The sequence below is a fragment of the Arvicanthis niloticus genome, chromosome 16, assembly GCF_011762505.2.
Source record: "Arvicanthis niloticus isolate mArvNil1 chromosome 16, mArvNil1.pat.X, whole genome shotgun sequence".
NCBI classification, from domain to species: Eukaryota; Metazoa; Chordata; class Mammalia; order Rodentia; family Muridae; genus Arvicanthis; species Arvicanthis niloticus.
Window position 1 is genome coordinate 69,408,463 of NC_047673.1, and position 13,335 is coordinate 69,421,797.

Genomic DNA, 13,335 nt, shown 5'->3' on the forward strand with positions numbered 1-13,335 from the left:
AACTCCTTCCAGAGCAAGGCCTGGACCTTGCCCATCATCATCTCTCCAGCCCAGAGCAGGCTCTCAATGCATGCTGTTCCCTGTTGGCTGAAGCCCTTTATCTAACCTGTTGATTTCACCTGAGCATCCTTGCCTTCACTCACTATATGGAACAGTCCCCCATACAAGGTTCATAAAGTGGACTCCACTCACCCTCATGCCTAAGGGCAGATTTAATGAGTTAAGCACACCTTTGACATGTATTCAGGTACTCAGTTCTCTATTTCTATGAAGACCATATTTGGGGGCTGAGGACGCAGATCAGTGGTAGAGCACTTGTCTAGCATGCAAGAACACAAAGCCTTGGGTTTTATCCTGAGTATGCAGAGAGAGAGAGAGAGAGAGAGAGAGAGAGAGAGAGAGAACAAGCTTACATCTTAACTTTCTGCATACTGTACTCTGACACCATGGAAACAGTTACTTTTATATTTGCACAGGACAGTGCCTGAAGGCACTTACCAATCATGAGAAGCACTTACCAATCATGTCCACACTCACGCCCTCAGCAGCTGCCCGCTCCAGCTGGAAAAAGTCATAGTCGAATGTGCTCAGGTCTTCTGCGCCTCGCTCAGAGGGAAACCCGATGTAGAGGAAGGCACTGTTGGATCCCAAGATGATGCGGTCCTGGGAGGTGGAGTGTAGGGCGCAAAGGTCTGGCCTGCTCCAGGGCCCAGGTTTCTCCTTAAGCCACAGAGATCTGAGAACTCTCTTCCTTCCATGACCATCCCCTTCCAGGAATGGGACCACTGTGGTCAGAACCCCAGAGGAAAACCACAGGGGTTCTGTGGAGTGCACCCTGGTCCCATTCAGATTAGGATCTCAGAATCTTCAGAGAGGGCAGAAGACTATGTGGGTACAGGTGCTATGTGGATTTTGTGTGTGTGTGTGTGAGGTAGATCACACTGCTGCTGGTCCACTAAAGGTAAGTCCTTGGGATGGGGCATGTGCTGGACAGTGAAACCAGGGAGGAAACACCTCATGATTCTAAAAGGGGAGTGGCTGAGCCACCTGCCTGTCTCAGAGGCTTGTGGTTTCTATGTGTAGTGATCGGTAAAGGGAGAGGGCTTCAGGTTAGCCACTGTGGTAGCAGAATGAATTGGGACAGAGAGGGACTGTTGTAAGTAGATGCTGTGTTACTCCCCAGGACAGGTTCTCTTAAGCCTCTGATGTCATAAAATGTGAGCACTGAGGAGGATCTTGGAGAGTGTCCAAGTGACACTCTCCAAGAGTGTCTCCGGAGACACAGTGGGTAGGGAACAGGTCTCTTACCCCAGACCTTGCAATCTGGCAGAGGTGGGAAGCTCTGGGCCAGGGCCATCCCCTCTCACTGTGACAGGAGCAATTTCACAAGAGAGCCATTGCCCCCCCCCATCATCTTGAGGTGTCACTGATGCACTGCTGTGGCTGGGCCAGGAACCTACCAAATGCTGCAGCTTTGTCCTGTTGGTGACAGGTACCCCGTTAACAATGACTTTGCACTTGCTGTGTGGAGCGACTGTCACTTTACCATCCAAATTCACGAAGGAAGCATGTCTATCTGAAATTCTAAGACAGGAATTTGATACAGTCACCCAATAGATTATGGCTGGTTGGGTTGCACAGTGAGCTCCACAGCTGAGGTCAATGGGGAAGCTCCTGCTGCCCCCAACACCACACAGTGTTATTGGAGGCTGCAGGGCCAGCCATGGAGGATGCAGGGGGTTGGAGGACAGTGAGGATGCTATTCTAGTCATGGAATGAACCCCGGCTGAGGGCTACAGCTGCCAGGAACCTCCAGACATAAAGACCAAAAGACAAAGCTGTTAATGGAGAAATGAAAGCATGTTTCAACAGCCAAGATATGGAATAACCCCCCGTGTCCATCAACAGATAATAAACATGGTATATGTACACCAGGGGAAACTGTTTGGCCAGAAAGATTCCCCTGAGGTCATCAACGTGGGTGCAACTGGAGGCCATTATGAAATCAATCAGGTCCAGGTCCAGAAGGACAAACACTCCATTCTCACCCATCTGTGGAGGACAAAACACTTACTTCAAAGAAGTAAAGAAGAGTTGTTACCATAGCCAGAGGATGTGAGGAAACAGTTAACGACCACAGGGGTGAAGCTGAAAGACAGAGAACTCCTGGTTCTGTAGCACAGGATGATGCTCAAGGTCATGAGCTGAACATTTCAAAATCCCCAGTACCTCTGATGGCTAACCATTGTGTGCGTATTCTGAAACAATATACACTATAGCTTGCACTATAGATACAAATGTATATAACTATGGGGTCAATTAAAACACACATATGTAATTTGTAAATTAATTTTAAAGCTGCTTCAGTGAGGGTTTCCAACACAGAGACACGAGGACACAGCCACCGGAAGGTGCGACTGTGGAGGACCCTCCATCTGTACTTGGTCTCCTTGGTTCTTGCTCAGTCGCGTTGCCTCTGCTGTGAAGTTCTGCCTCACAGGCTCTAACCATTGGCGTCCCTTCTCTCCCAAAATGAGCATAAGGAAGCAGGAGGTACGCACCACACTTCACTTCCGGGAGCACTCTCGCGGGATCACTCTCTCGTGAACACTAGAGGGAGAAGACGCTAAGGGAGGCCTGGGAACTTTAAATATTGCCCATCCAACTGGACTTACAGTCTGCCTTACCCATGACCAGACTGGCACAAACCTGACAACCTAGCACTCAGGGGATGAGGCAGGGGGATTTCATATTTAGGCAAACCTGAACTACATAGTGTGATCCTGTCTACAAAAAAGCCAAAACCAAACAAGACACATGTCCAGGCTGAGAGGTCCTGGTCCTCCAGTTCAGGACTCAGGTGTCCTTACCCAAGGCCTTGAAGGCAGATGGCGTTTGAAGTAGCCCGACCAACATCACAGGAGCCTGGAAAGAGTCAGGACAGTTTATCGTTATAATTGTCATCCTTTGGCCTTGATAAGGTAATATCCCTGATAGTTTGAAAGTGGCATTTCTTTCCTCAGTAACAGCATGAGAAGAATTTGTTTTCCCACTGGAGCTGTCAATCATAACAGCACCAGATATGACCCTGCTTTATATATAATTGTTTACTTTCTGCTTTTTTTTTTAAACCTCTTGGGATTACCAGCTTGGTGACAGTGCCACCTTCTTCATGGGCCTTAGTCCTCAGTGACCCACTGAGGCTGGGCCACTCCTCTTAGAAGCTCTATTTCTGAGGTAGCTGGCCCCTTGAGGTATACAGTGTCCCCTGCAGCTCCTGACACCTGTCTTAGACATGCATAGTGGCCCGGAAGGGGAGTACAGGTGTCAGCTGGGCGCTCTGAATTCCAGCCCACTCAGTAACATATTATCAGAAGCATTCAGAGCCATTCCAAAGGCTGCCACCTCCTCGGAAACCACTAGACAAAAGTTCAGTGTGATCAAGTGTGGGTGATGGACCAATAACATGCACTAAGGAAAGAAATTCCAAATTATGCTAACTTTGAGTGAGCTTAGTTACACTCTGAGGACTGAGAGAGACAACCGAGAACTGTGGGGTAACCTCACTGCTGTGAGGCACCTATGAAATCCAGATGCAGAAGGAAGAGTTGTGGTCACCCAGGGCTCAGGGAGGAGAGATGGGAGGTGGTTTTTAATGGGTACAGGGTTTTGGTTTGAGGCAATGATGGAAAGTTCTGGAATAGATGTGGTGATGGTGTAGTGCCTCTGCACTGCACCCTCAAGAGTGGTTAAAGAGGTGAGCTTTATGTTATATGCTTTGTAGTGCAAATTTTAAAAAAATTAAAAAAAGAAAAGAAAAGGGGGAAAGGAAGGGAGGAAGAGGATCAAGGAAGAGATAGAGGAAGAGAAAGAAGGAAAGGAAAAGGAGGAAGAAGGGGAGGAAGGAAAGGGAATTAGAGCCGGCCTGGGCGGGGTTGGGGAGTATGGGGGCTGCAGAATCAAGTACCGTTGTGAATGAAGAACTTGAGGACCCCCGTGAGCTGTGGGTCCTCATTGACATTGAGGATGTGGGGGAGAATCTTTACCATCTGATGCTCCTAAGAAGACAGAAAGAAGTCTGTCCCAGGGGCCTCCGGAGGAAGGAGAGCTGTCTGGGCAGGCCCTGTCCCAGGGACCTCACTTCCTTTAGTCCCCCACCAGCCATCTGCTATCGTCCCTCCCTCCTTTACCTCCGCCCCGCCTATTTTCCTCAGGCCCCTGGCATCATCCTGCAGCTCCCTGCTTGCTGCCAGAGCCACCACAGCAGCACAGGCTGCGGGCTGTGCGAGCGCGAGTGCGAGTCTCACCTGTGTGAGTGCCTCGTACTGTTGCTCCCACTCACTCCGTGCCTTCTCCAGCAGCTGGGTCCAGGTCCCCCGGGTCCCCAGCTGCTGTTCTGCCCAGAAACAGGCTGAGTGCGCTAGAGAAAAGGAGGGCAGAGAGAGAAAACAGCTGCTTCTGTGTGATTCTGCGGGAAGACTCTTCTGCTCAGTCGTGGCGTAACTCAGACATGATGAGAACACGGAATATGGTTCAGGGGGAGCACGGAGCTCGGAGGTCCCCCTTTCTTCTTTTCACGTGTGTAGGCATGTGACCATCTGCTCACGGACTTCCCATCCAACCAGAGGTTCAGAAAGAATGATAGATTTGCCTTACACGGTTTTTCATGTTTCACGTCTGGTTTTGTAAATCGTGGGAATTCGATGATACACACACACACACACAGAGCCTTGTGAACCAGGCGTGGGCCATTGTATGCATCTGCTCTAACTCAGGCAGGCGCTTGGTGGCAGTGGATGCCTGAGGTCAGCCAGGCATAGGAAACCTGGAAATGTGTCCTCATGGGTGCATCTACTCCGTGGGAAAGCCTAAGCCTTTGTTTCTTGTGACAAAGGAGAGCACACTGATCTCAAAGCTGGAATTTCTCAAGGTTGAATCAGTTAAGATCCTTAACAAAACTTAGGTCTTCCTTCTTCACCCCATCTGCCTGGCCAGTGCTACCTCCCCAGACCAGCTGCTGTGCAAGCCACCCCTCCGTCCTAGCCCCTGGGTGTCATCCAACTACAGGTGTGGGTGAGCATAGCCTCCTGACTTGATTTACCTGCTGCGCCAGCACCTCCAAATCCAAGCAGCAGAGTGTTCTCAGCCCTGGACGTTGTCACCAGTGGACAGGTGTTGATCACAGCTCTGTTCCGAACCTTCTTAGCCCTGCCATACGCAATGGCAGACACTCTCAGGCCCTTTTGTAATTAAAACTCTAGCACCAGCCCTAGGGTTAACAGCGGGCAAGCTCAGATCCCAGGTGAAACCATGTCAGCTTTCACTACCTGGTGTGTCTAGTCTTTTGACATTGTGATACTACATTGTCATCTACAAATTTCTTGGGCCACATTCATAGCTAGCCTGGGACACATTGTGGGCCTGTGGGTCACAAGCTAGACATATCTGCAATCATGAAGACCAAAACTGACCTCAGTAATCTACATGGCTCACACAAACTCACCCAGCTCAGCCCAGTCCCCATGCTGGGCGACTGAACATCCTGGGTCCTGAACACACTTAGCTAATTCAAGAATGTGCTTCAGCAACACTTGGAGCTCTGGAAGACATAGGCAAACTGCTCCACTATGTGCCACAGGCTACAGTCAACTCACAGGGTTTCGGTTGCTGTCCCTCTGTGTCACCACAGAAACTCAGGCATACCTAACCTGACTTATTCTTCGCCTGAAATTCGAATTTAACTGGGTATCTTATGCTATTTTTATCTTGATGTTGGGGATTAAACCTACTTTACCTCAGGACTTCACCCCCACAGCTGTTTTATGCTTTAACCATTTTATTTCACGAAGGAAATTTTAAACAGATTCCAATGAGACTTGTGCCAAGCCCAAAGTCCAGGACAGAGTGCCTCTCTGGAACAGTTTGCCTCCTGTGTATAAGAACTACTCAGCTATTCCAGCTCTCTCCCTCTGTCTCCCTCTCCTCCCTACTCTCCTCCCCTCATCTCTCTCTCCCTCCATCTCTCTGTCCATCTCCTATTCCTCTCTCTGTGTCCTTCTCTGTCCCCCACCTTCTCTGCCTCTACCCCTTTCCCAGGCTCCCTTCCCTTCCCCCAATAAACTTACTGTTGCATGCACTAAGCGTGTCCCCTCAGGGGAATGCCTCAGTCACTGAGATTCACCTCCCCCACCCGCCACATTATGCTGCAACCTTTTATAAAACACAACAAAGACGGCAGGAAAAATGAAACATTCTAGAAGTTGCTAAGGCTGAGGTTCCACCGACAGAGCTGAACTTGCATTGCAGGTTCTGGGAGAAAATGTGTGACCTGGTACTGCCTCTGGGCCATGAAGATGGGAAATGTGGTTTTCACATACAGGAAAGGGACCCTGGCTGAGAAGTGTCAGATGGTCAGATTAGGAGAAGCATAATCTGCACTGTGGGATTCTGTTGTTTTGGTTTTTTTTTTTTTTTTTTTTTTTTTTTTTTTTTTTGAGACAGGATCTCACCTTGCTGGCTCACTGAGGTCCACCTGCCTCAGACTCCCAGGTGCTGGGATTAAAGGCCACACACCACCACATTTAAGGCCCAAGGTATCATTTGTGAATGTCCCTACCATGCCTCCTCCTCCTGGGCTCCCACCTCAAACACCAAGCCATCAAGTAGCTGAAAGCTGGAAGGAGCTGTGACTTAGGACACAGAACACGATGACTAACTAGGTACTTACCCCAGACTACCTACCTCTCAGCATACCTCAGCGTCGACAAGGTCTCCTCATAGCAGATGTCAGCTGGACTTAGGGCTGCAATCTGGAAAGTCCCCACACAGACTTTTATCGGCAGGAGTTTACTAACATTGACACTATCACAATAGCTAATACTGGGGCAGTAGAGTACCTGCTTTGCAAGCGTGAGGTGCTAAGTTTGATACCAGAATACACATAAATATGCTACGTGTGCTGGTGCATACTTGTGAAGCAGAGGCAGGAGGATCCATGGAGCTCACTGGCCAGTGGTCTAATTGGTGAGTCTCAGGCCTACAAGAAGCCCAGTCTCAAAGGAAGTAAATGTCGTTCCTGAGGATGACCCTCTTGAGGTTGTCTGCTCTTCACACACCCACACACACACCCACACACACACACACACACACACACACACACAGGTACCTCATGCACATATTTTATCATGCTGATAAAAAAATAACTAATATTCACAAAACAGTTTACATTATGTAATTTTGAACACTGTTTGAAATTTTACTTACTTTTAAAGAATTATTTAATTATTTTATGTGTATGAATGCTTTGCCTGCATGTAAGTGTGCGTACCATGTGTATGTCTGGCTCCTGTGAAGGTCCAAAGAAGGCCTCAGATTCCTTGGGATTGGAGTTACAGACGGTTGTGAGCCGTCATGTGGGTGCTGAGAATCAAAACCTGGTCCTCTGCAAGAGCAAGTGCTCTTAACCACCGAACCATCTTGTCACATTCTGAACTTTAAATTATTAAAAAATAAATTTATTTTTACATGTATTTATTTGTATGTGCATGTGCATGTGTGTGCCACTGTGTCAGTCAGAGGACACACTTGGAAGAGTTGGTTCTCTTCCTCTGTAGAGTGAAAAATTATAAAGGCCATTTTATGAAATATGTGTAGATTTTTCGGCTTACAGAACTCGGAACTGAAAATAAGATTTCAGGCCTTCATATTCCAGGTGAAGGACACTTGCTGGATTACATTCCTCAAGCCTCGCCCAAGGCAGGAAGGCATTCCTGACTACAGATAAAGATGCTGCCACCTAGGTGGGGCTATAGCAGGAAGACAGTTATTCTGAAATAGTTGGTAAATGGCAGGATAGGACACAATAGCGTGGAAAAAAACCACATTTTTGAGAAGAATGAGTGTGCAGTGATTTTCACATGACTCTAGATCATTTGGGCTAGATTCTCTGAAATGTTCCACTGTTCTTGGTTACCCCTCCCTTGGTCTTCCCAGTGCTATGTTCAAAATTTGTAAAACAACCAATCATGTGTAACCGTGCGAAAATGCAACCATTCATGTGTAAGCGCGTGAAAATGCCTTCCTTTCTCCACCCCATGCTATAAAAGACCCTTTAACCCACCACTCGGGGCCAAAACCTTGCTCTTGGAGCTAAAGAGCTTGTAATTTTGACCGCCGGCTTACTTCCCTAATAAAGCCTCTGCTGATTACATCCAGGTATGGTTTCTTGTGATCTTTGGGTGGTCGTGATCTGAGACTTGAGGAAGGGTCTCCCGAGTATGGGGGTCTTCACCTCCACTCTGTGGATTCCAGGAAGATAACTCAGGCCATCAGGTTTGGCCACAATCACCTTTTCCTGCTGAGCCATCTCACTGCCCTGTTTGAACTTTACAACCCAGAAAACTCTGCTTAGAGAATGCTACAACAGCTACAGTCACCCAGTGATAACTCGCCAGAAGTGGAATTTGCTCTTGTGTGATCTTCTGGTCAGGGAGCTAAGCACCTGGGAAGAAATCTACTGCCAAGAAGGGTTTCTCTTGGCTCAGACTCCTAGAGGATTCAGCTCCTCCAGGGGGGTCGTTGGGGAAGAACACCACAGCACACAAGGTAGATTTGGGATTGTTATTGCCTACATCCAGGGCAGGTCTTTCTTCTTTGCTAAATCCTCTTTGGAGGATCACAGACCAGGACAGAGGTAGGGTACGCTTTCGTAACCTCCACAATATTGTGGAAAGATCTCTTAGAGTCCAGAGACTGGAACTTCTGCCGAACCTCACAGCCAAAGTTAATAATTACACCATGAGGTCACCCAAGACTTCAGGCTGCTGTGTGCTCAGCCGGCTTGTTCCGCCAGGCTTTTAAAAAACTATGTAACAACCAACCTTACTTGCCTTGGGTTTCCCATGTAACCAGCATTGACAACCTAAGATAACCACAGCTGTAATGGTGAATTGTGTACTCTTGTGGTCACCACTCAGAACAATGGATGAGTATCATTTGCTGAAAGAAGCACTTACAAAAGTTGAAAGTGGCTTCCTGATACTGACCATAAAGTTTGAAGGCATTGTGGGTACCGGCTGATAAACAACAACCATCTGGTCGAATGACCAGAACCATCTGGTTCTCTCTGTTGTCTGTCTGGGCCGGCTGGAGTCCTTGGAGCCAGTGAATCCCTTTTAAGAGACTTTTGCTGAAACTGGGGCTGGTGTCATGGAGTTTGGAGGTTGGCTATGACCATTCTGTGTTTAAGCCTGAGAAGCTCATCAACATTCACCTCCTACCTCCTTTTCTCCAATATTTTATTGTTATTGCACTACAGTGGGGGTGGGGGCTGGCTCAGTGGTAGGAGAAACTCTTAGAACTTACACTTCTATGATTGCAACACTGAGAGGCTGAGAAAGGCACATTCCTCAATGCTCTGTTATTATGTATTGTAATGCTAAATTCTGTACCCTGGGGTCTAGGCCAGCTTTTATTGTGCAAACCTTGTTCCTTAATTTAAAACTATTGGTTAAATAAAAATGGCTACAACCAATTACTGGTAGGCAGGTTAAACTTGGCTGAGGTAGAGAAGAACAAGGAGAGAGGAGAAGGTGCCATGAGAGGAGATGTACCATGAGCACATGGCCAGGAGAAACAGCAAGTATCTGGGGTACATCACTGGGAGATTACGGGTTACTGCCCCTGACCTCAGTAATTGTCAAAGCCAAATAAAATTGAAAGATATAGAAAACTTATGAAAAATATAGAAAGTTTTTATGACCCCAGACCTGAGCAAAAAAATGCAGGTTCACTAGTCCCAAGGAAGAGGAACTGAATGTAAGATTTCAGGACTTCACTGCCCCGGGACACATTCCGGGAGGAGTACATTATCCCTGAGTCAGAGAACACTTGCTGGATTAACATTCCTCAGACCTCAGGGAAGAGAACTTGCCTGTGGGTGGGGAAGGCCTAAAGCAGGAAGACACATTCCTTGTCGGATTGTCTCCAGCTGGGTCCCACAAAGTCTCTGGCTTGGCAGGAGATAGGATGCAAACAGCCACTGTCTCTGTCACTGTAACTGCCCCTGCCTGCGAGTGGTCCAGGGCAGAGTGCCAGTGGGGAAGGTCTGCTTCTGCCTGTCGCCCTCTCTGTAGCAGAGAGAGGAGAGCCCCGAGGATGCTCTGGAAGAGCCTGTGGGTTCTGAAGTGTTACAGCTCTTTGCTAAGCCAGGAAGTGCCGGCCAGGTAGCAGGGAAAGAGGGTAGATCCCTTGCCCAGTGTTAACAGCTCTGGAGCCGGCTAGCTGGTGAAGAGGGGAGGGTCTAAGACAGAAGCTCTCCGACAACAGGATGATTCTTGTGTGCACTTTACTTCTCAAGCTCAATATATACCATTTGGGGTGGGTGAGGGTTTTAGCAGCAGGTAATCCCATTGGCTTAGTCTGAGGTTTTGGGGATGCCTCATATGCATGTGAGGAGAGCCTGGGGCACTATTCCTATGTGACCCGATGGTCCAATGGTTGTAGACCTCTCAACCTCTCTGTGGGAGGGGCTGTGAAGGGCGGAAGCTGAGAGAGCCAGGGGACCAGGAACAGAGCTGAACTCCTGCCGTCCCAAAGGGTCTCCGGGGTTCAGAAGCTCGTTCGACCAGATGCCTGGTTGTCTCTCATAGCTCAGCACCCCACAATTCCTGACCACAAAGAAAGATGCAAGTCATCTGGGTAGTCTCAGGAACTGGCTGACAGCAAGATAAATGGTTGGGCAAGGTTACATTCTTACAAAAGATAAGTGTATAAGACGTTTTTTCGCATGACCCTGACTAAATTTGGGTTGGGACCTTTTAAGACTTTCTACTGTTTTTATATTATGTTTCTTTGGTAGCTCCCTCACCCCCCCCCCTTGGTTTGTGGTTCTGCCCTATATAAGCCCTCTACTCCCAGCTGACTGGGTCGATACTCCTCTGCCCCTGCATGGGTCATGAGTCTCGGCCTCAGTCGACTTGTAGAGTGAAAAATTATAAAGATCATTTTATGAAATATATACAGGCTTTTTCTTTACCCTAGACCTGAGCAAAAGAATGCAAGTTCCAGAAAGAGGAATTGGATGTAAGATTTCAGGCCTTCACTGCCCCAGGACACATTCTAGGTAGAGGACATTATCCCTGAATCAGAGGATGCTGGATTAACATTCCTCAAGCCTCAGGGTGGGGAAAGCCCAAAGCAAGAAGACACATTCCTGACCAGAGAAAAAGATACAAATCATCTAGGTGGGGCTATAGCCGGAACAAGTGAGAAACAGTTAACCTGAAATAGTTGGTAATGACAGGGTAGGGCACAGTGACATGGTAAAACTACATTTTTGAGAAGAATGAGTGTGCAGAGTGATTTTCACATGGCTCTAAATCATTTGGAGTGGGTTCCTCTGAAATGTTCCACTATTTTTATGTTATGTATCCTTGACAACCCCTCACCCCCCTTCCCACTCCCCTGGTTTGTGGTTTACACCTTTAAAAACCCTCCTCAGACTGACTGGCTTCATCAAACTCTACTCCTGCACGAGTGTGCAATTTGACCTCTGGCTGCCAGCTCTCTTCCCTAATAAACCTCTGCTGATTGCATCCAGGTATGGTGTCTTGGAGTTTGTGGGTGGTCAAGACGTCCCGAGACTTGAGTAAGGGTCTCCCTAGTTTGGGGGTCTTCAGACTGACCCTGAAATATATCTCTTGCTGTTGCATCAAGAATGGTGTCTTGTGAGTTATTGGGGTGGCTGCGAATTTCTGAGGCTTGAGGGAGGGCCTCCCTTCGTGGGGGAGGGGGGGCTCTTACAAAATAAACATCGTCTGAGTCTCATTTATATGTAAGTAAGTTGGGGATAAATTTAAAACAATTGTACTACATTTTGGTGCACCTTACCTTGGGCATAGAACCAAACTATCTGAGACAAGTTACTGGGTAATAAGGCACATTTTTTCCCCAAAAATGCAGCCTCGAAGCTGCCACACAACAAAAACCAGATAATGCTTGGGACCAACCAACTGCAGCACTCCTGAAGGCTACATGATCCCATAGCACCAGAGCCTGCATCACAGAGAGCTTCTGGAGGTTCCCTCCCAACACAAGGCTCAACTGCTTTGGGGGACACAACCCTAAACTCGTGTTTTCCACCAACACAACGATTTGATCTGGGGATCTGGAGCTCGGGCCACCCTGCCTCTGCTCCCTTCCTGTGTCACCAAGGCAGCTGGTGCCTAGAATTGGTACACAGGCTGCCGGTTGCAGTTTGGGCCCAAACCCAGAGACAGCCACACCAAGGGCTCGGAGCTGAACTCACGCCATTTTTTCCAATATAGAAAAGGTCATAACTGGTCACGCATAGGAGACAGAGGACAACACCCACTCGAGAGCACAAAAGCTATGGGTTTTTTCTCTAATTAGCCCCTCCCAACAAATAAAAGAATCAGAAACTGCTGCAGTGTCCTGAGTTGAACACCAGAGGGAGACAAAAGCTCAGAAAACTCCAGATCAGGTACTAGGGTTGGAAGTTGATATTTTGGAAATAGACACATAAAGATGATAAGCACAATAAAGACCTTTTGGATTTTATATGATGCTATTTTGAACAGTTCAAAAGGGATGGATCTAGAGGAATGGACACCTTGCCAGTTACAATCATTGCATCTTTAAGCGTCACTCAGCCTAATAAGCATTTCAGTTTGCTTTGCCTTTTTAATAAACAGGGCCTTAAAACAATTCACAAGCCTTAGAAAAAGGAAAAAAGAAAACAGAATGAAAACCATGTCAAAGCATTAGAGGGGAAAGAACTGAAAGTTATACATCAGAAAATGGAGGAAAATGGAGACTTCAGATGTCTGAGAAGCAGGAAAAAGAAAAATGATTTAAAAAAAATAGAGACATTGATGAACAAAATTGAGGATGATACTAAAATAATAAAGATAGAAAAATAAACAGGAGAATTTATAGAAATTTATAAGCAAAATTGAGGGGAGAAATTAAGATAATAAAGATACAAGAAAAGGAAACCAATAAAAATTGGAGAAGTCTTAGAAGAAAATTTATAACAGATTGTTAGTAAAATTGAAATACATACTAAGCCAGCAACAGAGGAAGGAAAGCCAGAACACAGAACATCTTGTAACAAGACTCCAAAAGGGCAGTTTATTTCTGTTAACAAACAAACAAACAAACAAACACCTAAAATGACTCCTCAGCCTTGATAAGGGAGTTGAAAGGAGATGAAGAAAATCCACGGGGTTACAGAGAATTCAAGTGGCGACTACAGCTTACATTCACCATTTGTCAAACAGATATTTAATAACTGGGCTACAGAATTGTATAATT

The 13,335-nt window shown here is 47.1% G+C and overlaps 1 protein-coding gene across 1 annotated transcript in view; it reads right to left on the reverse strand.

Moving 5' to 3' along the window:
• The window catches only part of LOC117721452 (kinesin-like protein KIF28), a 54,537-nt gene that overhangs the window by 13,006 nt on the left and 28,196 nt on the right, over positions 1-13,335 (reverse strand). Inside the window, exons 8-14 of the mRNA XM_034520099.2 lie at positions 6,742-6,809; positions 5,102-5,208; positions 4,308-4,420; positions 3,968-4,058; positions 2,871-2,925; positions 1,461-1,584; positions 519-663 (exon numbers count right to left, since the gene is read on the reverse strand). Coding sequence (XP_034375990.1) covers positions 519-663; positions 1,461-1,584; positions 2,871-2,925; positions 3,968-4,058; positions 4,308-4,420; positions 5,102-5,208; positions 6,742-6,809 — 703 coding nt within the window. The remainder of the gene's footprint in view (positions 1-518; positions 664-1,460; positions 1,585-2,870; positions 2,926-3,967; positions 4,059-4,307; positions 4,421-5,101; positions 5,209-6,741; positions 6,810-13,335) is intronic.